The sequence below is a fragment of the Hydra vulgaris genome, chromosome 12, assembly GCF_038396675.1.
Source record: "Hydra vulgaris chromosome 12, alternate assembly HydraT2T_AEP".
NCBI lineage: Eukaryota > Metazoa > Cnidaria > Hydrozoa > Anthoathecata > Hydridae > Hydra > Hydra vulgaris.
The window spans coordinates 69,657,599-69,685,554 of NC_088931.1; the positions used below are offsets into that span (position 1 = coordinate 69,657,599).

At 26.3% G+C, this 27,956-nt stretch overlaps 1 protein-coding gene across 3 annotated transcripts in view; it reads right to left on the bottom strand.

Annotated features, from left to right (window-relative positions):
• Nucleotides 1-27,956, bottom strand: part of LOC136088967 (receptor-type tyrosine-protein phosphatase epsilon-like) — a 158,580-nt gene that overhangs the window by 34,638 nt on the left and 95,986 nt on the right. For all 3 annotated transcript variants that reach the window (XR_010642672.1, XM_065814258.1, XM_065814259.1), the window contains 4 exons: nt 24,074-24,221; nt 20,330-20,430; nt 20,034-20,220; nt 19,820-19,922 (listed from right to left, as the gene is read on the bottom strand). Coding sequence is in view for 2 of the 3 variants with exons in the window: in XM_065814258.1 (XP_065670330.1) it covers nt 19,820-19,922; nt 20,034-20,220; nt 20,330-20,430; nt 24,074-24,221 (539 nt within the window). In the remaining variant the exon portion in view is untranslated. The remainder of the gene's footprint in view (nt 1-19,819; nt 19,923-20,033; nt 20,221-20,329; nt 20,431-24,073; nt 24,222-27,956) is intronic.

Here is a 27,956-nt window from a genome sequence, read left to right on the forward strand (position 1 = left end):
TCGAAAAACTATAATCTCAACTTTACACGCATCCAACTATTCGAATGTTATCAAAGTCTTTTTAAATAATTTGTCACTCTCCTACTTGATAATAAAGCAATTGTAGAAACTTTTATATACGATGACATTTTCATTTGCAAAGAAGAAGAGAAATAAATGAACTTTTAAAATATAATTAAGATCATTCGTTTTTATAAAACAACTATATGATGTATAACAGTATTTTTTATATATTGTTGATTTATTAGAATGATTGATTATATTTTAACATTTGAATATAGTTTTTTATTTATTATTTAATTAATTATTAAACTATTAAATAAAAATTAAATATAAAATTATTTAAAAAAAACGTTAGGTCTTTTTTTTTTTTTGCAAGTTGTTTTTCTGTCTTTTTATTGCTAAAAATATGGCATGAAACATCAATAAAAGATAAATTTCAGAATAAAAAAAAAATTTCATCAAAACATAATAATTTAAATTTTTCAAAAAAGCCTGTGCAAGACTATCTAGGTGGGCAGCCCGCGAAGAAGGGTTTAGACGGGTTATATACATTTATTCATTTTCAAGTAGTCTTATTAGTCTTACAAATCTTTTTCTTATATGTAGTATTACCATTTCTTTCATTTAAGACATAATTTAAAAAAAAATGCTGTAATTAGTAAACAATGTAGAAAAAAATTTAATTTTATTTGGTTGCTAATATTTTGGAGGACAGTGTATGTATTTATATTATGACAAATATTGCTTTTTCGCAAAAAAACACCAACATTTGGCAATATTTCCTTTAAATTTCGCCGGGACAGGTGTGGGGTAGGTGGTTATCGCCACCCAAATTATGTTCCTAGAATAGCCCCTGGTTTTTACTAATACCAATAAAAAAAATTTCCAATAGACTGGGATTAGGCTATGTTACAGTGGCTTCATATATAATATTTTTTAATAGACATTCGTTATTTTATGGGCATGCGTTATTTTATGGGCATGCGGTTTTCTCAATGCAGTTTGTTTCATTACCGGTAAATTTGTTGCAAACTCACTGGTAAACTAGTTGGTTGTATGAATTAATATATGATAGAATATTCAGCATTCAACTGCAACTAAGTTTTATTGTATTTCTGTTTAAATATTTTATGGAGCTTATGATGTAATAGAAAATGTCACTTAAGTTTATGAAAAGGTATCTCTTTTTGGTTACAACATTTTTGCTGAAGGGAGAAAATGAAAATAAAATTTTATTTAAATGTTTAAGTAAAAAACTTCTTAATTTTTCCCATTTTAAAACCATTTGGGTTTTAAACAGGGCTGAGCCATTATCTCTATATAGTCTGAAATCACACCTTTTTTTTTTAACATATGAGACGGTAGTTAGACAAGTCAGATTACTCTCCAGAATTTTTGAAAATAGGTATAACAGATGCAGCTTGCTAGCAGGCTGAAAAACAAAATTCTGATAAACACTTGTTAAATAGTTTTTAAAGTATAGACGACAGTTCTGAACAACACTTCTGCAAGATTAAAACAGGTATGTTATCTGGACCACAAGCTTTAGAAGAGTCTAAGCATTTTCTGCTTAGACTCTTCTAAAGCTTGTGGTCACTTTAGATACAGAAGCTGGAGTGATATACATGTAAATGTCAAACAATGAATCAACCTGTTTGTCAGCTATATAAAATAGGATGTGATTAGTGGAATAGAGAGATGAGATTGATAAAAAGTTCTTAGCAAACAATTTAGCTTTGACTTTAGGTGAGGTAGTAAAATCCATGCAAGAGAGGAACAAATTTACCCTTATTATAGACACTGTTAAAGATTCTCCAGAAGTCTCTGGGGCCTAATTTTCAAGAATAATTACAAGATTTTGTGACCTGAGAGTTGTGGGCTTTGGTGTTAGACAAAACCTTTTTACAATGGTTTCTAGCAATAGTAAACACATATCTGTTTTTTAGAGAATTGATTTAAAGATAGATACGGAAGTAATGGTTTTTGATTAGAAATTGTAGCAGCACAATGAGAGGAAAACCATGGAGAAAAGTGAGGCTTGACTTGAAATTTTTGAGAGGGAATAAATGATGTTACATAAGAAGCACATTTGTCAGCAGGAAGACGAAAGATTTCTACCCAAGGGCCATCACTAAGAAAATTACAGAAAGAGTCCCAGTCAGCTTCAAAGTGGTTGAAAGAGTTACAATGATAAGGGGCTTCTGATGATGAAGAAGAATGAGATAATAGTTTTAGAGAGATCAAATTGTGATCAGAAGCAGGTAGGGGTGAATTTGGAGAAATTGAGTACTGACTAGGATAAAAAACAAGACATAAGTAAAGTAGCGCAGGTAAATGATTCTAGAGTCACTAACACTAGAGCTAAGCCATTCAGTGTGATGAGCATTAAAGTCACCAACAACAATAATATTGGCAAATAGATAAAAAAAAAGGGCTTGGTCAATTTGATCAGAAATAAGATTGAAAGGATTACAGTCTTGAGATGAAGGAGAGCAATATAGAACAAAGAGAAAGGTGATAAAGTGAAGTAGTGCTATAAAAAGCACATAAAAGAATAGTCTGTGGATTCAAACCTCATTTACTGACAAATGGGTGCATTTTTACGAATGTAAAAAAATAGTCTAAAGACTCTAATAGTCATATGCCAAGCATATAACTATTGGAGTCTATAGAAATTAAAGGTAGATAACCATCAACAATAAGATTTCAAAATGAAACAGCTAAACTCAAATTAGTCTCATAAAGAGCGAGTAAGTTTTAGAGCTGTACCCTCATGAGGAAATAATAGAATGGGATGCCTAGTCATAAAAACATCGACACAAGCAAAACCATGTAATGAGTCAAGAAGATCTAGCACTCAACATCCTTAAAAGGAAACAATGTACTATAAATACATCTATGCCAGCCTAATAGATGAAGAAAGGGTGCAAAGCTGGTTAACAGATAGAATTTGCTTACCTCGTAAGTCTTTGCCTAGGGCAACTTCTACAAGACAGCAGTCTGATGCATTTAATGTGTACCCAAAATGAATATTTTTACCAAAACACCATCTCTGGCTTTTACTCAATCAAGAGCCCCAAAGCAGGGGGTGAATTGAGTCAGAGTTGGCAACGTCTAGCTTTTGCCTAAAAAGGTCTACCCTACAAGGTAGCAGGACATGAAACAGGTTGTACTGGGTTACATGTTACCAGTAGCAGCATAACCTGATCTAACATATTGTATTATTGTATGCCAGCATCTAAATAAATAGCAAACATATATGTTTTTATCCATGTTATGTTTGCATAAATGCGCATCTTTGAAGCTTTTGTTTTTTCTGGTAAAAAAAATTTAAAAGTTTTAATTCTTTCTCTTCAATTTCAAGCCAAGCCTCAGACTTCCTATAAAATTCCGAAAAAGCACTACACTTGCTATAAACCTACCCCGCAATTGCTACAAAGAGCCCCACACTTGTTATAAAACTGCAAAATCTCGAAGAAAGATACCCACTATCTCTCACACCTCTGCTCTATCAAAAGCATCCATTGTAACATCAAACAAATCGCTTGATTTTTTTCAAACTTGATCATTGGTAAATAATAAAGATTTTGGTCTGCATCAATGGTAACCTATTGTTTTGTAAAGTGAATGGAGTCAATAAATAGCTTTTCATTAATGGAAAGGTAAAAGTTAACGATGTCAAAAATAAGGAATTTATAAAAATGCTTGTCATTGAGGTTTTTTGAACCAATTACATCTTGTGTACCACTCTACTGATTTAAATATAAAATTTCCAAACTTAGTTTTAATATCAAATTAAATATGTTTAATTATTCTACCAACATATTTTTTATAAAGATTTTTATTTTATATTTTTGAATAATATGGCTAATGACTGCCAAAAAGCATGAAATTTTAAGTTCCATTATAAAGTTGTGTTTTTTCAATTACATTTATTTAAACTTTATGTCAAAACCATTAAATTCAATTGAGGAAATTTATAATTGAATAAAGTTTAAGATTGATTTTATTATCTTGTTCATAAAACTGAAAAACTGTTTCATTGCTAACTCTGTCATGTTCTGTATAGGTATGACACCTCTATAGAATGTGACAGAAACATGGCTATTGCAAATAAAAAGTTTCTGACAGAAATACTGGACAATCTCACAAAAATCCATAACAATTTAATGTTATATATAAACATGATACAAGAAAAATTTCTGAAATTTGCAGAGTTTCTAAATTACTTGGTTGTTTGTTTATTTTAGGCATGTTCACTTGGAGAAATAGAAACAATAAAGGTTAGTTAAAATTCAATTATATGGAAAACTAGAAATATTTAATTTTATACGTGTTACATTCGATATGTTTAGATCAAAGATTGAAGTGTCTGATAAACTGAAACAAGCATACATAGCCTCTTTTTTTGTCAAAAATTTAAAGACTTATTGAAGCTAAACATTTTCTAAGCAGACAAAATAAGACATTATTTGATCTTATTTTATCTTATTTTTGAAAAATTTATTTTATTTTTCTTTGAAACTTTTATTAACACATTTTTATTAATGGTTTGTTTAAAATTGGTTTTTGTATGGTTTATCCAAACTTAATATAGTGATGAAAAGAAGGGAGGGGTCGGCTTTATTATTCCATTACACACTTAGTACGCTGTGGTTGCATATTATAATGTGTTACCATCTAACGGTTGTATATTATAATGGTTACTAGCTAACATGGTTTATGCGTTGATGAATTTACAATGGAAAAAATAGTTCTTTTATTTAGTAGAAAGACTGCATTTATATATTGTGTTAGGACTAAAATGTCATACTTTTAATTAAGTATATTCTTGATAAACGGTTAATTAATTAAATATTTTAATTAAATATATTATATTACTTTTAATTAAATATGTTATTGATAAACAATCTGTCACTAAACACTAATTTTCATTTTTCTCAAAATGAGAACAATGTGACATCTGAAGTTTTACCTATATAGTCTACATATATACATACACACATACACACACACACACACACACACAAACACACACACACACACACACACAAACAAACACACACACAGACACACACACACATACAGATATATATATATATATATATATATATATATATATATATATATATATATATATATATATGTATATATATATATATATCTATATATATATGTATATATATATAAAAGGGTGTTCAAAAAATGGTCATATCTAAAATAAAGAGCTCAAGCTTATCATCTGCCCAGACCATAATTAAGTAATAAAAAAAAATTTTATTTGAATTTTTGAAAATTCTAAGGGAGTAAAAGGGGTAATTTTTATGGCATTTTGTACCATTTTTAAAACAGTTTTTAGGAAGCCTTTACAACAGTTTAGTCTTTAAAGCAGTTTTTAGGAAGTCTAACATTAATACTTTTGAGTATTTTTTTATATTTATGTTTGTAAAGACATATTTAATCTAAAAAAAATGGGCTCCATTCTCAATAAAAAAATTGTAATTTTTAAAAATTGTTTCAAAAAACCTATAAATCCTTAAACAATTTTTTGGGGATTTTAGAGTTTTCAAAATACAATATTTTTTTGAGAATGTTATCATAAAACTTACAAAAGTATATCTTACTTTTGATATACTTTTAATGCAGTACTATATTGATTTCTCACATATAGTGTGAGAAATCAATATAGTACTGCATTAAAAGCTTCAGGGGGTTATTCTGAAAATGTAAAAAAGGATTATGTAATAAATAAAACTATGATAATTAAATAATTAAAATTATGTAAAAGAGCCAGAGACAAGGAATGAGGATATATTTTTTGTAATCAATAGTCAAAACCAAATGGTTTTTTTCTCAAACTTTGAAAAAAGTAAAATTTATGAAACTATTAAAAACAAAAATTTGTTTTAAATTGAAATACAGCAATCCTAGTAAATTTATGATCCTCTCTATTCTCATTTAAAAAATTATTATAAATAAAAAAAAAGCAAAATAAGAAACTAAACTTTATTTGTACTAGCAGCTTATTTGTAATGTATTTTTTTCCTGTCTTTTCTGTTTTTCTTATAATCATTTGTAAAGAGAAAGGTGTGCTACCTTTTTTTCTCAGAATGTACTCTGTTTATTAGTAGTTATTAGGTCTTGAACTAACTTAAAAGCTCACTCAGACCATTAAAAACATCATAAAAACAATAAACCCTTTGACTTTTTCTAAATTCTAGAAAAAATTGTCAAATTTCCAAAACTCAAATGTAAAGTCTTCAGTCATTGAGTTTCTGCCTTTCCGTGCCGTGTCAAAAACTAGCTACAAATTAACTGTTATTATTGGAGTCAAACAAGGAAGCTCATCTTTACTTAAGTTGAGGCCATACAATATAGCTTGGTCCACTATCTGGTACTCCAAAGAAAACTTGTTACTCTGACATCTTTGTGAACTATAAATTTTTTTAGCCATATAAGCACATTCCCAACATTTTTCATCTGCTAGGGCAAAAAATACCAAATTGGGATCCAGATACCAAGTATGTTAGAAAATAGAGCTTGCAACAGCTAGAGAGCCAAGTAGATTTTATTCCTCAAACCCTTTCATTTTCCAGTAAGCTTTCATGTCTATAAATAATATTAATTATTATTTTGAGTTTTATTTATTGAAATAATAAATAACTTAAAATAATCTAACTTAACAATAAAATATTAAAAGGCTGTATCACTGTTTTGGTACCAAAGGACTTACCTTATAAAAACCACTCTGTATAGGAAAGACAATTAAATAAAGCCATACCAGCTACTTCTTCCTTGTCAGGTTCATTTAATTTATTAAAAGATACAATTTTAAATAGTAAAAATATTTTCCCATAAACCTTGAATGGTTAACTGGTCTTGGAAAGTAAAATTTGAACCTACATAATGATAGAACTATTCACCTAGCGCATGTTTTCTTTTCTTACATTTCCATCATTGTTGATATATTTTAAATTTGTTACAATTGTTACTTATAAAAAATTAGAGTAAATAATAAAAAACAGAATATCACCTTTTAAATTTCTTGAAAATTGATCACATTATTAAAAAACTGAACAGTAGCTAATTTTTGATTGTATATCCATGTTTAAAGTGTCATCTCAGTCAGTTTACTAATCATTTTAAGTTTATCATTTATAAAATTACAGAAACTGCCAAGATTGTTTTTACATATCAGCTTTAGTTCTTTTGATGCATGATATGTTTTAACGGCATAAGAATCATTCTTTTCAGTTCCTTAGTTTCAGTGTCTAAACTGTTCCAGAAAATATTCCAATTACATTATATTTACATGCAATCAGCAACATTGGATATTGAGTTTGTTGAAGTAATCTAGTGCAAGTACCTTGCCATTTTGTCAATATTCTATTGTCAAATAATTAGATGCAACCATGATTTGTTCCAATAATTTTTCTGTAACTTCTTTAATCTAAAATCTTTATTTTCATTTGAACAAACATCAATTTTTTGAGACCCTGGTTGATCTACTATTATAAAAAGAGTAATATTAGGGCCCTGTTGATTTGGCTGGTTTGAATTAAATTTAAAAATAAGTTTTTGAATTTACATTTTCAAGGAATAAAAGTATTATAATCAAACACACAAAAAAATAAATATTCATGCCAGTCAAACAATAAATAACAGTGGCTTTAAAATCAATTTTTAATTCATTAAAAAATAAAAAATTATATGAATATGAAGCAGTTTGTGCTGGATTACATGTTACAAGTAGCCAGGTAGCAACCTGACTTGCGCTTATAAAGTGTGTAGGCATGATTAACTTGGACATCAGATAGACTTGGAATCAGTTTTTGTGTAATCATTTATGCTCATCCATAAACAAAGTTCTTTATGGAAAACATCAGTAAAATACTTTTACATTTACATAGATTTTTTAATTCTATTCTGATCTTGATTTTACAAAATTCCTGGGGTAGAAACCTAATTGAACGAGCACTATATATTGTTCAATTGTAAATCATGGTACCATGAATTATAAAAAGTGTACCCTCCAGACAGATAAATGAAAAGCAGACAAAATTAGGCTAGCAAGATGCTTGATTATTCATAATTACACGATTTAATGATTTATTTGGTCACCAGAGATAACATAAATAATATCAATTGTATTCTGAGGTGCCAAATAAATTAATGTTTTTTTGAATTTTTCCTTTATCCACCACCAACTTTGAGAGTTTTTTTTTATCCACTAGGATAAAAGGAACCCTTTTTTTTAATAATCTTGTTAGATTTATCTTTTTTTTGCTACATTTTTCAAAAATGTTTTAGAACCATTCAATATGTGTTTTGTTTTTTCATCTTATTAATAGTTACTTATTTTAAAAAAGGAACTTTTTATTATGCATTAAGTTAATGTTAAGCCTCTCTTGGAAGCTATAGTCTGTATTTAGACCCCTTTCATCAATCCCCCCTCTATGTATAACGACCTGCTATTTAATAATATTGTCAAAATATTTTCCATTTTTACACTTATTATGACCACCCCATTTATTTGGTATCTCAGAGTAAAAAAAAATTCTAAACAAAATAATTAATCATAAATACTATCATAATTTAAAAGATAAATATTTTTTATTGTCTCTAGTAATATTTATTTTAAAATGTAAGCTGTCACTAAAGACAAATAAAAAAATGCCCTGGTCACGGCATCAAAATTCATCTATATAAAGAGCATGTAAAGCTGGGGTGAGAGCAACCTACCTAGGAAAACTCTGATATAAAACCTTCAGTTTAATAGTAGATAAGAGTTGAAGGACCTAGAATAGTAATCTTTCTGGTAGTACTACCTTTACTAAAATACTCAGCCCTGATAGGCTAGATAGGTCAACGTCAGGAAGTTTATCTGGATGTAAAAAATTGCTTCAACTATTCCACATTGTTATATTTAAATAAGAAAATATTTTTATTGAAAACCTGTCCGAACTATAAAAGTGTAGAACCATTTTAGTTAAAGACAAAAAAAAATTATGGTTTCTAATAAACATAAATTATGGTCTATGACAAGCCTTTATCACTGATTTAATACTTAATTATCTAAAGCTAAAAAGCATATATAAGTAATTCTGAATTAAATTTTATAAGTATCCAGTGTTTAATACAAGGTTTGTGTGTGTGTGTGCCTGTGTGTGTGAGTGTGTGTGCACGCATTGTGTGCATATGGGTAGGAATAATAGGATGAAAGGGAAGGGGGGATTATAATAAACAAGGAAGGAAGGTGGGGGAGGCAGCCATTTAATAAAAGGTGGGGAGGGGGTTGGAACTTATGTAAGAAATATGCTAATATAAGTTTTATACTATGGTGAGAAATAAAGTAAAACCTAATTAATGATAAATCAAAACTTACAGGATTTTTTTAAGGTTGACAATTTTTACAGCCTGATTACACTGAAATATTTATTAGTATCAGTGACAATTCTTACCATTTTTTTTAGTTATGAGATGTTTTTTTTGTGTTTACAACAAATAGAATTAAAAAAAGAGGGAGGGGGGAGGTCTTTATAACTTTGGGGTGGGCAGGAAAAATTTTCAATAAATATTAAGCTTTTTGTCCCGTGTTTTAAGCACCTAAAAGTAAGAAATAATAAAACAAAGTAAGAAATAATAAAATTTTAATATATTTAACAATATTAAATACAATTTAATATTTAAATAATATTTAATCTTGCACACTTTTAACAGATCCCCAATTATAATTTTTTTTTTAAATTAACCTGTTTCTTTTAATCTAATAGGTTTGTGTTTCAAAGTTAGAGTTGAGAATTGCAAATAAAATATTATAAATTAGAAAAAAATTAGGCAGCATCCTCAACTCAAGTAGCCCCCATGGCGAAGTGAATTAAAAAGCTTTTTTTTTCAAACAAACAACTTCTAAAATAAATAGGTACTTTTTACATATTATATATATATATATATATATATATATTATATATATATATATATATATATATATATATATATATATATATATATACGTTTTTATATTTTTACTTATTTATTATACTATAAATAAATATAATAGATTATTATTAGGGCTGATGATTGGCATACTAAAACATATCTCTTTAAAGTTAACTTGGTTATGCATAAAACTAGTCAAAGGACAAGAATCACAGCTTACAGCGATAATTTTAAATTTTCTTTTAAATTTTACTTATAACAACAAACTTTTAGTGAATAATAATATCAAACAAGTTAAATATATATATATATATATATATACATATATATATATACATATATATATATATACATATATATATATATACATATATATATATATATATATATATATATATATATATATATATATATATATATAAATATATATATATATATATATATATATATATATATGTATGTATATATATATATATATATATATATATATATATATATATATATATATATATATATATATATATATATATATATATGTATATATATATATATATTTATATATATATATATATATAAGAAAATATATATTTTTTCAAAAACAGAGCGTTTTATACTTAAATTTTAGAAAAAACATCTTATAATGGAACTTAAATTTTTATGCTTTTTGACAATCATCAGCCATGAAGTACAAAATCAAAAATATAAAAAAACCGTTTAAAAATTACAAACGGTAGAAAGGTACAAAGGTTTGAAAATTACTACGGTAGAATGAGTTCTGGCGTTATAGTATAAGAAGACGTAGTGGAAAACTAATCTCCGCTATCAAATAATGAAAGGAGAAATTTATTTTTGTGTCTGCATTTAGAGACTAATAAAAGATGTTTCAATTTATTAAAAATAACTTCACTTGATGAGATGGAGGACAATCTTAGCTCGATATTTTTTGGAAGATTATTTATTATGTTAGGTGGATGGTTAAAATCAGCATGTACATAACTTAAGTTATTTTCATGTAAAATCTTTTTGGAAATAAAGTTTTATATGCATATATATTAAATATGCTAATCTTTAAAAAATTAAGAGTCTAAAATTCCACAGTTGTATGGAATATTAAACTGAGAAGTTTGGACAAGTTTCCTATAATTATCATTTTGTTAATTTAACAAAAGAAAAAGTTAGCATAAACATTTTATAGTAAAATTGTATAGATAATTAAAAATAACACACTATTTATTTGTCTTAATTGAGCATTTTTGATTTTGAATTAGCATTAAAATGTTCAGCCCATGTTTTTATTGAGTCTTTCCATAAACTGAAATATTCAAGAAATTCATTTAACTAAAGAAACCTTTTGTCATTAAAAGATTTATATGGTTTTAAAACTGTGATCAAAAAATTTACCCATCATTTAACAAAAAGTAATGTACCAGCTGCTTCTGGTGGCTAAAATTTGCCAAAACACTACCAACTACCAAGTCTTACTTAATATCTGTGCAGAAAGACTTACTTACCTCTAGTTGGATGAATATAATTCATACAATCTTAAAGTGTTCGCTTAATTAAGTAATTAGGAAGAACTAAAATATTATTACCAGTTTTCTCTATATGCTGGTAGTTCCCAACTGGTGGTCCATGGACCCCGGGGGTTCATAAGAACTTTTTAGGCAGACCACAAGATAAACATAAATTCTAAATATATTTTCGGTTAGTGAATTTTAATTTTGATATGTTTATCTGTTTAAAGAAACAAGTTGAATCTTAAATTAAAAATGTAATTTATGCCAGAAAACTGTTACACAAAATCTGATTCAACATTAACCGTTGAGGACTTGCGAACCACTGCAAAATAATAAATGCATTTATTACTTTGTAATGATCTGCAATAATTTATGCTATATAATGTAATAATTCTTTCATCTGTAAATCTTAAATGCTATATAAAACTTATATGCTATATAAAATCTTATCTTATGGTAAAAATATTTTTCGTAACTGATTTGTTTAAAAGAAAGTAGTTATTTTCTATAAAAATTCAATAACATACTACTTTTATCCTAATTGAATATTTACATTATGGATGCTTTTTATATTACTTTTTAAATACTTGAGATCTAAAAGAAAAAAAAAGTTATATTCAGATAAATATATGAGATATGGTTTTACCTACATGCTTAAAGAAACCATTTGCTACCTACAGTGTGTTATTTGTTTTAAAATACTAGAAAATGCCTCTATGAAATCCTCAAAGCTTGCTATTCAATTAAATAAGTGCCATCCTGATCTTCGAACAAAAGACACTGATTTTTTCAAAAGAAAATTTGAATCACTGAAGAGATGTAAGTTGAATAAAACTGGGATTATTTACCAAAATTAACAAAATATATTAAAAGCATTTTGTAAGGTTTCATATATAATAGCGCAGAACAAAAAAGGTCACACATTGGCAGAAGATGTTATACTTCCATGTACAAAAGAAATCATTAAATTATTATTTGGAGAAGACGCTGTAAAGAAGATAGATAATATATCTTTATCAAATACTAGTCAAATGGAGGCTAACTGACAACATTTTATCAAATATTAAAGAAAATTTTATAAATGAAATTAAAAATTCACCATATTTTTCTATTCAGTTAGATGAATCCGTAGATGTAAGTTCAATGACACAATTAATTGTATTTTGTAGGTATATTCACTTTTAAAACAGTTTTTAAATGACAATCAATTACAATCGAAATATTTGTTTTGGAATTACTACTGATAGAACTCGTGCCATGATGGGTTGTAAGTCTGGATTGCAGATTAGAGTAAAAGAGATTGCTCCAAATGTAGATGTTGTACACTGTTTTATTCATAGACAGGCTTTGGCAACCAAAACTTTAACCGGTAGTTTGAAAGTTGTATTTAATCAATTAGTCTAATTGATCAATAATATAAAACCTTCTGCTCTTTTATAAAATTTTATAAAAGAGCAGAAGATTTTATATAATTCATCAAAAACACTCAACTTTTTATAAAATTTTGCTTGGACCTAGATGCTGAACACAATAAATTATTCTTTTATACTTCAGTGCGATGGCTATCTGCTGGGAATTTTTCAAGCTTATAAATAAATTGAAAGAACTTTTATGTCAAATGAAAAGTAGAATAATAGAATATTTTAAATTTGAAAATTTTTATATAACAACTGTGTCAAAACTTCTTGAAATTGTGGGTTATTTTAACAATTTGCAACTTCAAGGCAAAAATGCTAATGTCATTACACACTCGGATAAACTGAAGGCATTTATTGAAAAGCTAAAACTGTAGAAGACTAGAATTAATAATGAAAATTTGATCATGTTTCAAAATTTAAATAGTGTAATTGGAAATAACATGCCTCCCGAAGATATAAAGACAAATAGTTTGTCACCTAGATAATTTCATTAATGAATTTGGTAACTATTTTCCAGATGTGAACCTTTTGAGCAGTGAATTTATTATACCAACATGTTCTTGTGATGTAAAAAATGTGATAGAGGAAGCACATGTAGAATTTATAGAGTTAAAGAATGATACCACGGCTAAAGATCACTTCAAAACAAAACTTTAAATAACTTCTGGTTAAAAATGAAGAATTCATATCCATTGAGTTCCTCAATTGCACCTAAAGCCCTTATTTTTTTTTCAACATCATATTTGTGTGAAGCCGGGTATCTCTTAATACTAAAAAAAGAAATAGACTCGATATCGATGCAGATATTAAATATGCTCTACCAAAAACTAAATTAAATAAATTTAAATTAAAATAAACTAAATTTTCAGAAATTTATTGCTGATAACTATTAAAATTTTCACCTTTTAATAATTTTTAAAAGAAAAGGGGTCCATGAAGATTTTATAATATATAATTTAGGGAATGGGTTAGAAAAAGTTGGGAACCACTGCTATATGCAAATGAAGATTTGGCTGCTAAATTTAAACAAAATTTGATAACCATTGGGTGATATTAAACACTGTTAAAACAAGATGTTTAAATGTATTTTTGTTGTTCTGACCATAAAAACTTCATAGAATTTAAAACATTATTCTGTTAACATGTTGAAAACAATATTTTATAAATCTTTACTGATTTGTGGATGTACAGCTTCACTGTGGTTTTCCATAACATATCGCATATTTAAAATTTCTTGCTTTAGCTGTTTACATATTAAACAATTACTTTTAAAATTTTATACTATTAGGAGATGTAAACTTAATACAAGCATTAAGTTTTAATTAGTTAAATATATATTAGCATTTTAGTTAAAGATTCGATAATTTTTAGAGCGGAAATACTCATTTTGATGTGGTTTAAGTGCAAACAGTTGGTAGTCATAATAATTAAATTTTTTTGGAATGACATCTTTTTAGAATTAAAGCTCTTTACTTATATTAGAAACTTTAATTCCCTTACACAATAAATAACCTTCAGACAAGTAAATGTTGGTGAAGAAACATTTAAAAAATGAGAGTATTGCAAGAAGGTCTTCTGATAAAATCCATCCAAACACACGTAAAGTAAAAAAAAAAAGAATACACATTTTCACAGTTCTGATAATTTCATTCAATAGCATATTTAATAGTATGTAATGGTTACTTATGTGCAGAATTGCATGAAAAAAAGTAAATACACAAATAAATTAAGATAGTAACTTTAAAAGCAACAGTTGCTCACTTAAAAAGTGTTTATTTTTTCATAAAAAAGAATTTGAATAAGCTTAATATAATTTTATCTTTATTATTTTAAATCTAAAATCTATACTGTTTATATGTTCGAATATTATAAAGTTTGTGATTAAGAAAAAAAAAATTAAAAACTTGTACATTGAGTATAAAAGCTCCTAAGTAGTACTTAATGCTGTGTATTCTTCTTACCCAAAAAGTCATTTTTATAAATGGTAAACAATCCTTATTTTTAATTGCATAAAAATTAATAATAATTATTATAAATAATTGTTCATCAAAACCATAGTAGACCAAAAGAGATAGGGCAAGTAGAATTAAACGCACAGAGCTGAAAAAAAAAAAAAAGCAACAGGTACCTAAGATTACAAAGTGCTAAAAAATTGGAGATAAAAAACGTACAGAAATAGAAAGGTAATATGAAACAATTAAGGCTATATGAAAAATTTGTAGATGGCATGGCCTAATTGAAGTTTAAAGCCTATGTATATACGTGTGTGCGCCTTACTTAGAAAATACACTGTAACTCTTAAATGGTATAAGGAATCTGAATGAGAAGAGATGTGTATCATTTAAAAACATACAACAAAAAGGTTTTTTACGTACAAAAAAGAAAGCAGTATTTAAAAGCAAAACAATAAAATATTGGATACTGGTAGGATTCAAACCGCGGACATTCCATGTATGAAGTAAACGCCTTATCCAAATAACCTAAACATGCGTATACTTATAATCAAATAAATATAATTATGTAATAAAAAAAGTTATCCATAAAAGTATACACATGCATTACATAGTCAATTTCATATAGAGACAATAGCGACTTTATGAAATCAAAAGCCAACTGCAATGAGAAGGTAAAAGTTATAATTTTTTAAGTTGTCATTGTTGTAGTCGTTTTAAGTAAAATATGAAAAACTTTGAAAATGTCATGGAATGAAAAGTTTTTGTATTGTTCTGTATGATTTTTTTTCATACAACAAAAAAGCAAAGTTTAAAATACCTTTTCAATAATTAGTTATCCGAGTATTCATTATCATTCATAATGAGTTACTTATTTTTCATTCCGATAAGAATGAAAATATAATAAACAATGAAGAGATGTTATTACTTTAAATTTAAATTTTTTGTGTATTATAAAGTTTGTGATTAAGAAAAACAAAAATTAAAAATTTATATGTGGAGTATAAAAGCTCCTAAATAGTATTTAATATTGTGCATTCTTCTTACCCCAAAACTCATTTTTATAAATGGTAAACAATTATTATTTTTAATTGCATAACAATTAATAATAATTATTATTGATAATTGTTCATCAAAACTATAGTAGACTAAAAGAGATGGGGGGGGGGGGTAGAATTAAACGCACAGAGCTGAATGTTAAAAAGCAACAGGTACCTAAAATTACAAAGCGCTAAAAATTTGGAGATAAAAAATGTACAGGAATAGAAAGGTAATATGAAACAATTAAGGCTATGCAAAAAATTTGAAGATGGCATGGCCTAATTGAAGTTTAAAAACTATGTATATATGTGTGTGCGCCTTACTTAGAAAATACACTATAAGGTTTAAATGGTATAAGGAATCTGAATGAGAAGAGATGTGTATCATTCGAAAACATACAACAAAAAGATTTTTTACATACAAAAAAGAAAGCAGCATTTAAAAGAAAAACAATAAAATATTGGAGACAATAGCGACGAAATCAAAAGCCAACTGCAATTAGATGGTAAAAGTATTTTTTTAAGTTGTCGTTGTCGTAGTCATTTTAAGTAAAATTACTTTGAAAATGTGTTGCAATCAAAAGTTTTTGTATTGTTCTGTGTGATTTTTTTCATGCAACAAAAAAGCAAAGTTTAAAATACCTTTTCAATAAATAGTTATCCAAGTATTCATTATCATTCGTAATGAGTTACTTATTTTTCATTTCGATAAGAATGAAAATATAATAAACAATGAAGAGCTGTTATTACTTTATATCTAATAACTTAACTTTGCTTTATCATAGTAATAAAAAGTTTAATTTAGATGACATATCAGGGGATGTAGCCAAAAAAGATTTTTGTTTTTTATCAAATGATATTGACCAACTAATCAATATTTTTAATATTCCTGTGAAAATAATATCTTACAATGGTATCACTATTTCAAGACTTTTAAATACTTTTCAAAACGTTTTACTTACCGTAGGTATAAAGATATGATACCGCAATTTTTAAGACCAATACTGCAATTGTGTATGATTTTTTTTAAATATTTTTGCTTCCAACAAGGCTGCAAGCAACCACTTATTAAATTTGGAAGTTACTGGAAAAGAAAAGATGAAGATTGTAGAGCAAGATAACAATTGACGACTTAAAGGATTAGTTTTTAAATCATATCATGAATTTATCATTTACAAAATGGGGGCCATGCCTGGGAAGGCCTGATATATATATATATATATATATATATATATATATATATATATATATATATATATATATATATATATATATATATATATATATATAATATATATATATATATATATATATATATATATATATATATATATATATATATATATATATATATATATAGGGTGGGGCAGAGGAACTTGCTTATTTGAATTAGCCTTCCTGAAGTGTGATTTGCTACGATAACTTTAAGGAGGGGCTTAATCAAGAGCGCAAACTTTAAAATTTTGTTTATATGATGAGCCACATTAATTTATTTTCTTTTTTCTTTGTAGTAGTCATGAAATGGACAAACGTGGAACGTGCTTTTGCGGTTGAGGCATATTTTTCCTGTGGTAAATCAATCATTGCCACACAGCGTGCATTTCGTCAGCACTTCCATGTTGCACCTCGTGGCCATGTTCCAGGACGACAGTCAATTGTTTCGTGGGTGAAGAACTTCAGGGAATCTGGAGATGTGAAGAAAAAGAAGACTGGTCTCCAAAGGACTGCAAGATCTCCGCAGAACATGGAAGCGGTGCGGCAATCCATCTTGAGGTCTCCAATTTGGTGCGCAATATCCCGAGTTGGAATAATTGGTCCCTGGTTCTTCGAAGAAAATGAGGACAGTTTTGGTGACATCTGAGCGTTACGTGAAGATGTTACAGGATTTCTTCCTGCCAAAACTGAACGAGATGGGCTTGGACGATGTTTGGTTCCAGCAAGATGGTGCAACTACGCATACATCAAGAGCATCCATGGTTTTCTTGAACCAAGCCTTTTCTGGGCACGTGATCACTTTGAGGGGCAATCTTCAATGGTCAGCCAGGTTCCCTTAATCTTGCGCCTTGCAATTATTTCTTGTGGGGATATTTTAAGTCCATCGTGTACCATGACAGACCCAACAACCTGAACCATCTCAAAAATAACATTTGTGAAGCCGTCACCAATATTCCTATTGAGATGCTGGAAAGAGCCAACACCAATTTCCGGACACGACTGACACAATGTATTGACAATAATGGATGCCATTTGCGTAATATCATCTTTAAAATTGGCAAATTATAAAACTTACTTGTTCTTGATTATGCTATTACAAAATTCATTTTTATATATTCAATACTTTTGTTATAATATATGTTTCAAATAAGCAAGTTTCTCTGCCCCACCCTGAATACAGATATATATATATATATATATATATATATATATATATATATATATATATATATATATATATATTTTAATATATATATATATTTTAATATATATATATATATATATATATATATATATATATTTAAACTGTATTTTATATTTTATATATTTAATATTATCATAATATAATTTATTTTATTATTTTTCAGGTGTTCAGGTGACGGAAAAAATACTAAAAAGAAAGAGAATCGCTACAATTGATTTTATTTTGTAAATGCTAATTTTCATGCTGGTTCGCTCTTAAATTGATCTACTTCTTCAATTCCAAAATGAAATTAACATGTTGCAACTTTAGATGTTGTAACATCTGTACTTTTATACAAAAAGCATGATAAATTTGTAAATCTTATAGTTAAGCTTTCAATAAGAATATACCTGGGATATTCGGATCATGTAATAAAGAAGATAAAAGACCTGTATGTTGATCATATGTAATGAAAAATGCATTAAGAAGCAGCCAGAGAGACTTAAAGAACTATTGTATCATCAAAACTTGCCAACCTTTCCACCATCTTTCCACAAATCCATCTTTTCACAAATCTTTCCACCACTATTTATTTCAATCTCATTTTTAACTTTTTCTTTGTGTTCAATAAAGTAAATTTTGCATACTCAAATTTTTTTAGGAGAACTTTCTATTGCACTCTTCACTCTTAACTTTTAGTGTTAACATTTTTTCTGTCTTTGCAATAAACCATAAATCATCTAAGTAGCCTCTTTGGCAAAACAATATTTAACTTTTTACATAGTTTAAAGACAATAATTGTCATTAAATGCAAAAACTAAAGCAGAAACTGTAGATAAAACAATTGTTTGAAAAATCCACACTAAAATCCAGGGAAATACAATTTATTTAAAATTATATCAACACAATGGTTTAATAGTAATGCTACAAAAATTAAAAACAAGATACAATTACAAATATATCAAAGATTGTAAAAAACTTCTAAATTGAGTCAAAAATTTTTACAACCTAGAAAAATTGCTATAAACTTAATTACAAATTTTTCATATGATAATGATGTTGATGATGATGACAATGATGATGCAAAGGATTAATACAGCATCCTAGATGAAAAAAAATAACAACATTTATATTGCTTAGAGCATGCATCTTGATTTTGATCTATTCACTGTATTTTTGTACCTATAAAAAGTATTTAATAAAACTCAAACAAAAGTTGATTTTGCAACCTTTTACCATTTCTAGATTATTTTTTTAATGACCAAATTGGATTTGATATAAGGAAAACATTTACCAAAAAACTATATATAATATATATATATATATATATATATATATATATATATATATATATATATATATATATATATATATATACATATAAACATACATATATAAATATATATATATATATATACATATATATATATATATACATACATATATAAATATATATATATATATATATATATATATATATATATATATATATATATATATATATATATATATATATATATATATATATATATATATATATATAAATGCTAACCTGACAGGTCCATTGATATCAGATAAACTATAAAACTGACATTCAAGTACTTCAGTGTAGTTAACAAAGTATTTTAACACTTTATAAATTGGTGCTGGAGGTGCTAAAATAAAAATAAACTTGAAAACATTGCTATCATCAAAATCATAATGCAACAATACATTTTTATAAAGTATTTAACAATGCATAGAGATAAACATAAAAAAAAACATACAAATTGGTTTAGAATAATACTGTATACTAGATCTCACAAAATAATCTTTATCATACACAGCATCTACAGATATGTTGAAGATGGCTGCATGAAAGCCAACTTTAATGGTGATGTTTGTATTAACTGTCTCAACTGATATAAGAAATGAAAAAGAACTGTTGTATGGCTTGAATGATTGTAAACTTACCTAAATTTAAAAAAACAAAACAATACACAACAAAAAAAACACAATAAAATTACAACTATAAAAATAAATTTGAATTATAATTGAATATTTACAAATAAAAATATGATACATTATATTTTAGAATTAAAACTTTAGAATCTGGTTTCTTCCAATTCAACATCAACTTTTTGTTTTCTTCATTTATATTTAATTCAGTAGGAGCATTCAAAGCTATATTAAAAAAAAAAAAAAATTAAAAATAACTATTTATTGTAACTTGGTATGTATATATTATAGTATATATTAATTCCCATTTATTGTAACTTTATAAAATGTATTAAAAGTAATAAAACATTTTCACTCAAAAAAAACTTGAAAATATTAACAAAAAAAAACAAAAAAAAACGTGACAGATCAACCACGTTCTTTTTAAAATTGATAAAAATTTACATTGCTGACTTGAAACACATCTAACTTCATATTGGTCAAAATTATTAAAAAAACTTATTTATTTATAAAATTTATTTATTATTATTTATTTAATTATTTTATTAAGTCAGTATTGTCTAATATGAGTAATAATAATATACTGATCTTAAAATTACTTTAAAATAACTTTGAATACAAAATATGCGGAAAAACTGAGACAATCATAATATTATAGCCAGGGAATGTATGTTCTGAACTTATATTCATTTACATTCTACAATTTATACTATAAAATATTAATAATATTATTATCTATATTTTTATACTATAGTTTTGTAACTAGTTTCCTTAATTGTTTAGTTTAATTTAATATAAATAAAATAAAAAGTAAAATAAAATATTTATTTTACTAAACTGAGATTTTTGTAGGTTGTTAATTTAAAAATGTTGTTAGTAAATGTTAAAAAGTATCACTGAACAGAATTTCTATAGAAAGCCTTTCCTTGTTGCTTTATATATATATTTAAAATAATATATATATAAAGCCAAATATAAAAAACATGGAAAATTGAGGTACCAGGAAAAACAATTGAAGTAAAAACAATTGTGTTTCCTGGTAACAAATAATTGTATTTTTTGGTAATATTACAAAAGCAGTTATTACAGTTAATTGTGTTATTGCTATTTTGCGCTTGAGTTTATCACCATTGGAAAACTGGAAAACCAATCTTGTATACAAATTTGATTATTGGGTAATCTTTTATCTCCTAATTATGTACTGAATTGCAAGAGCAGGGGTTGCAACAATGGCAGTTATTAATTAAACATTAATATTAGTAACAAAAGCAACGACGAGTAAATCGATTTGAAGTCTTTGTTTGTGGCGTCTTTTTATATTTATTTATTATTACTATCTTTTTATCATTTTAAATTTATCTTACAATCCATTTTTAGGAATTTGCAGAACATATTGTAGAACAGTCAAAGACCTCCCCATTTTATTAGGGGAGTATCTCTTATAGAAGGAAAAAAAAAGAGAAATGTGAGTGGTGATAAAACAATTAACTACATCTACGATGAGTATTTTTGTAGTTTTTAAATCTATAATTAAATAAAAGTAATTAAAATCCATCAAATAAAATACAAAGTTTTATTTAGTTTCTAATATAAAATATTTAAAATTAAAACAAAAAACAAACATTTTAATTAACTTCTGAATAAAATATTACAAAAAACCATCAGTAAACTACTAGAAACAAAAAACACCAAGGTTTTAATTAACTTTTAAATAAAATTTTCAAAAAACCAATAAAAAAGCAGAACATTTTATTCAAATATACATGAATAAAATACTTAAAATAAAAACGGCAAAAAATGAACATTTTAAATAATTTAAAATTTAAACCTTTCATTTATATAGTAAACAAAACAATTAGAATAAAAGCAGAAACACAAAAACTTCATTAACTCTAAATTATAATAATAATAATAAAAACAGTAATTTTTTTATTCAAATTCCTATTAAAATGGTAAAATGAAAAAATTCATTTTTACAAGTTTTTAAGGAAATGCCAACATTCAGTGTTTTGTTTTTCTGTCAATTTTATACTGAATTTTCCCATGTTTGTTAATTTATTGAGCTCTGGTTCTAAATTTTGTGCCAACTTGATGCCAACCTAAAACAGCTTTAGGTGGGCAGTTTTTGGCAACCTTATTTTTCTTAATTCCGAGGGCTGATATATATATATATATATATATATATATATATATATATATATATATATATATATATATATATATATATATATATATATATATACACACATATATATACATATATATATATATATACATATACATATACGTATATATACATATATACATACATATATATATATATATATATATATATATATATATATATATATATATATATACATATATATATATGTATATATATATATTTATATATATATATATATATATATATATATATATATATATATATATATATATATATATATATATATATATATATATATATATGTATATATAAATATATATATTATTTGTAAATAATATAAACTTATTGTTAAGTGTTATGTTTAAAAAAACTTTTTTTTGTTATATTTTGTAAATAACAATTTTTGTTATGTTTTGTTTATAAACTAATTGTGTTGAAAAGTAATATTTTGTATGTTTTTCATAACAACTCATGTTTTGCTAATTGTAAATAAATATATGTTTAATATATTTAAGTTAATATATACTTTTATTTTACATTTTATCATTTTGGCAAAAGTTCTTTGTAATTTAAAATCTTGATTACTTTTGATTAAAATAACTCTTTTTACCAGCTGATTAACTGTGAAGATATCAAATTTGTGTGGGTCAAAATTGTGTCATATGTTAGAGATAATATTGTTATTAATGTACTTATGTAACCAATTAGGTAAATGTGCACATCTAACACAGTAGAGACAATTTTTCTTTTTTTAAAGTAGAAAGCTGTTCAATTCAAACTTTTTTCTTTCAAAATAAAAAAAAGAGATACGGTTCTAATAAGCTTAAAGTATGCAAAAGAGCAGAATAAATAATATGTGTTCTTACTCCCCTTGTTTAGTATTATAAGTTTACAATAAGAAACTTTAAAGTATTAAACATTAATTGTTAACCAAAAGCCAAGATTATTAAATGAATTATTTTTCTATCATTTACTAAAAATTATTGATGTAAAAAGACGCAGATTCTTGCATTACATGAAAATACTGATAGTTAACATATTTCCTGTTTTTTATGGCCAAGAACTAATTGCATATTCCATATTTCAAGTCTAGCATACATATACAATAGTTTGAATTTTGATCTTACATACATGCTCAACTGAACAAACATACAAACTCAACAGTTCAAAATATAAAGTCAGTAGAATTAATCAAATGAGAACTTCCAAGATTTCAAGTCTTCACATTAATTGATTGATCTTTCTTCATTTGGCACTGTATATCAAATTTGGGCATTTTTTTATGCTTGTATAATACATTTTGACAATAATTAATATATTTTGATACAATTTGACACATATAGATCCTGATAATTATTATAGGTCCAACTAATGTCCGTGTTTGAGTGGAAAAAATTTAAATCATGACTAGAGTAGAAGCAAAAAAATAAATAAAAATAATAAAAAACCATAACATTTGATGTTCTTAAGGTTTTTGGTTCATGACTTGATAGGTTCAGCTTGTTTTTTCTGGTATCTTTAATTTTTAGGAGCAATTTATAATTTTTTATCTTAAATGTTTAATCTTTCTTATCTTTATAACTTTTTATTTTGTTAAAAAATTTTTAAGACACAATTTTAAGTCAAGATTTGACTTAAAGTTGTCAACTAAAAAGTTACCTCAAAATTTTACACATGTATATTCAAAAAAATACAACTTACATTTTGTGCATCCTCTAACATGAATACGCATACAACAATTGTTGTTCCAAGATGCAGGCATTACTTTTAAATACTTTGCAAAGTACAACCTTGGAAACCAGTTTATAGTATAAGGAAATATTCGACCCTTAGCTCCATTATATAAATTCTAAAAAAATTCAAATAACCAAAAAAGTAATTAACTAATTAAACTATCATCTAACTTATATAATATAATAAATATGACGTTACATAAATTATATTTATATATATATATGTTATATATATATACATATATATATATATATATACATATATATATATACATATATGTATATATATATATATATACATATATATATATATATATACATATATATATATATATATACATATATATATTATATATACATACATATATATATGTATATATATATATATGTATATATATATACATACATATATATATATACATATATATATATAAATTAGTAGAAAATCACTATACAAAAATTTATCTCATTTAACACTGTGTTTCATCAATAAAGGCTTTTCAGAAATGAAAGATAAATTAATAAAACTTCAATTTATACCAAAAATTAAATTACAAAAAGTCGAATAAATTGCCCCTGCCCAAGCCTTTGTAACACTAAAAGACCATAAACAAAATTTTCAAAACAAAATTCCTTGTAGGTTATTGGTTCCTCAAAAAGTGAGATTAGACATGTAAGCAAAATTAAATTGGACAAAATTAATAATATTCTTAGAAATAAATTAAATTTACAACAATGGAAAAATACCACTGATGTTATAAATTGGTTCTCCATAATCGAAAATAAAAATGACTGTGCATTTATTCAAATTGATGTTAATGATTTTTACCCTTCAATAACTGCAGATATTTTTGTTGTAAATGCAATGCATTTTAGTGAAGCTGCACCGAGCAGTGAACGCCTTACAAATGAATAATAAGTTAGAAAGAGTTTAACAGAGTAAGATAAAAGTACAAAAGGACAGATGTCCAGTGGAAAACAAAGAGCCTCAAAGTAGGAAAATACTAAAAAACTGAAAAGTAGGATGTTGTAAAAATAAACAATAACAATAAACAATAGTCGAGATATGTAAGAGTCATTTACTGTTGTTCTACTAAATTGTCGCTAGTGTCAAGCATAAGTGTGATGTATAGACAGTATCAGTGATGGAGCAGAATTATTTGTTTTATAAGTAGTTATCATGTGGTCTGTATTTTTAAGATGAAAAACATACATTATAGATATAAGTGTATCATGGGTGTCTCGAGTACAGTATGGACTCATGCCATCTGGTACAGTATGAACAACAAAAAGTCCTACAACTTTCGTCCGAGGCCGGTACCCCAAAAGAAGTTTCACTCTGGGTCTACACCAGGGTATCTTGTTAAGGTATCCCATTGTGTTATCCCAAAAGGACTATTCTCAGAGTATCCCGTCAGGACGATTGCCACAGACTTCTGAATTGACACTGGGACCAAAGGACACTTAGTAGGGCTCAGTACAACTTGCGTACAATTGTAAGTAACTTTGTTGACATGAGTGTCGATGAGTGCAGTGTTTTGTTGCAGTATAAGGAGTGTCAGTGAGATTTGTGAACTGTTTTGAGTCTTATAGATGTGTATGTAATGTAGACTGTCAATGCAGTGTACTTGTGTGTGTCTACTGTAATAGAATGTCTTGATGGTATGAGTTATTGGTATAAAATTGGTTGAAAGTCATTTTGACTGGTGTAACGTAGACGTGAATACTAGAAGTCCAATAATGGACTTATCAAAGCTCTCTGCCATTGTCATAAAGTTGCATCTCTTTCTTTTTTTCTACAAATGCTATCATGGTTGCTGCTCAAAGGAGGTATCATCTCTAGTTAATTCAGCCAAAACTCATTCTTGCTTGACTTGTCATTCAGCAAAGTCTCATTCTTTTACTGTACCTGTCCCTGAATGCTTTAAAAACTTTTATTCATCTAGTCTTCATCTTTATGCTTTCCTGACTCATACAACCTGCAACTTTTTAAGACTTCTGTCAACTGTTTTGTTGCTCTATAACTCTATTCTTATTTTTCCTAGTAACTCCTAACTTAATATAGTACAATCTCTCCAATTCAAATCTCCTTAATTCTAAAACCTCCATAACTCGATTAAATGCAAATTGCTGCCTTGGAAAGAGAACAAAACATATAAGATTTCTATTTTAACTGCTATGTTTATGCTAACAAAGGCATGGAATTCCATTCCAGACCAAACCTTTATAAATTGTTTCAAGAAATCAGGAATAATATTAGAAGCAGTAGAAAAGCATTCAAATGTTAATAACAATTCTTTCTGTGGGTTAGATGTAGAGGAGGCTGTAATGGAAACTTAAAAGATTATTTTGAATTGTTAAAAGCAAAATTTGATGCATATTTTAACCTCACGGATGACAAGTTAGTAGACATAGATTTTGATGTTTGCATTGCCAACAAATAATCAGATGAGGATATCATTGCAAAAATTTCTGGACATGATGCTATTGAAACTGAAGGAATCTATTGATGAGCGCATTGATGTTTCTAACAATGCTAAAAAACCAAGTTTGAACAAAGCGACTCATGCTACCACTCTACTTGAAAATTACAGTCTTTATTCTAACTTTAGAGATATTTTGACAAAGGCTCTTAAAGATATAAATCGTGTCATTAACATGGGTTTACAAGCTCATAAAAGACAATCTACAATTACCAACTTTTTTTTTAAAATGTAAAAGTTTAAAACACATAATATGTATTTCATTTAGGCCTAAGAATTACTATTTGTTTGTTTGTTTGATTTCTATTTGTTACTTTGACAAGAATATTTAAAAAAAAGTCAACTTTCTGTAATTCAAAAATCTCTCTTATTTGAGCTTTCATTTTTCCCATAAAATTCGAATTAGAGAGTACTGTAGTGGCTGCTTGCAGCCTTGTAAGAGGGAACCAGAATAAAAAAATAAATAATATTCAAGGAATTAGAAAGAGCTATTGAAAATATATATGCACTTAGCAACAATGGAAAGTAACAAAAACACAACAAGCTAAACAACCTTATGTAGCTTGTGAAGTTGTTGTCCAACAAAAACTGTTCCTTTAGTAACTGATATATTCTTGATCAAAAGTAAAAATTTTATAAAGTATAAAAACTTTGATATGCAAACCATGCATTGTGCAAAGTATCTGGTCTAGTAAACACCACATATTGCACAGCACCTACATTACATTACAAAATTGTGACTAATTGTTAATAAATAATAAAATCTTGAATATTAAAGACTGTGTAACTTGAGTGAAATCAAAAAAATGAGATCTTTAAACTTTTAAAATATTTCTAAAATCAATTCAAACAATTAAAATATTTTTATAGCTAAAAAACAAGTTTAAAAAAAATTAAAAAATTATTTTACTAAATATACATAAATTGCGTTACTACAAATATTAAACCGTTTTTACATTTGCTTTTAAATAAGTTGAGACTTATGAAAAACTCAATTTTTAAATTGTTATATGCAAGAGTTAGTATAACCTCTCTTACATGATATAAGCAAGCTAATGAAGTTTATATATAGATTATGCATCAAAACACAGCCTTAAGCTATGGCTCCAGTGTTTGAGTTGTGTCAAAAATCATGATACAAAACAATCTATACTGTTCCAATCTTTACCTTAGCAACCTAAGCAACCAATCTTTATTTCTATGGCAGCACTTAGGGTGGTCCATTTAAAACTATTTTTCTTATTTTTAAAGGTTTTACCAGTAATGACTTTTGATCTAAAAAAGCTAAATACTAAAAATTACAAATTTAGGATCATTTTTAGATCTCCCACAAAACATTGGAAGTTTAAGTAACAAATTGTGGAAGTG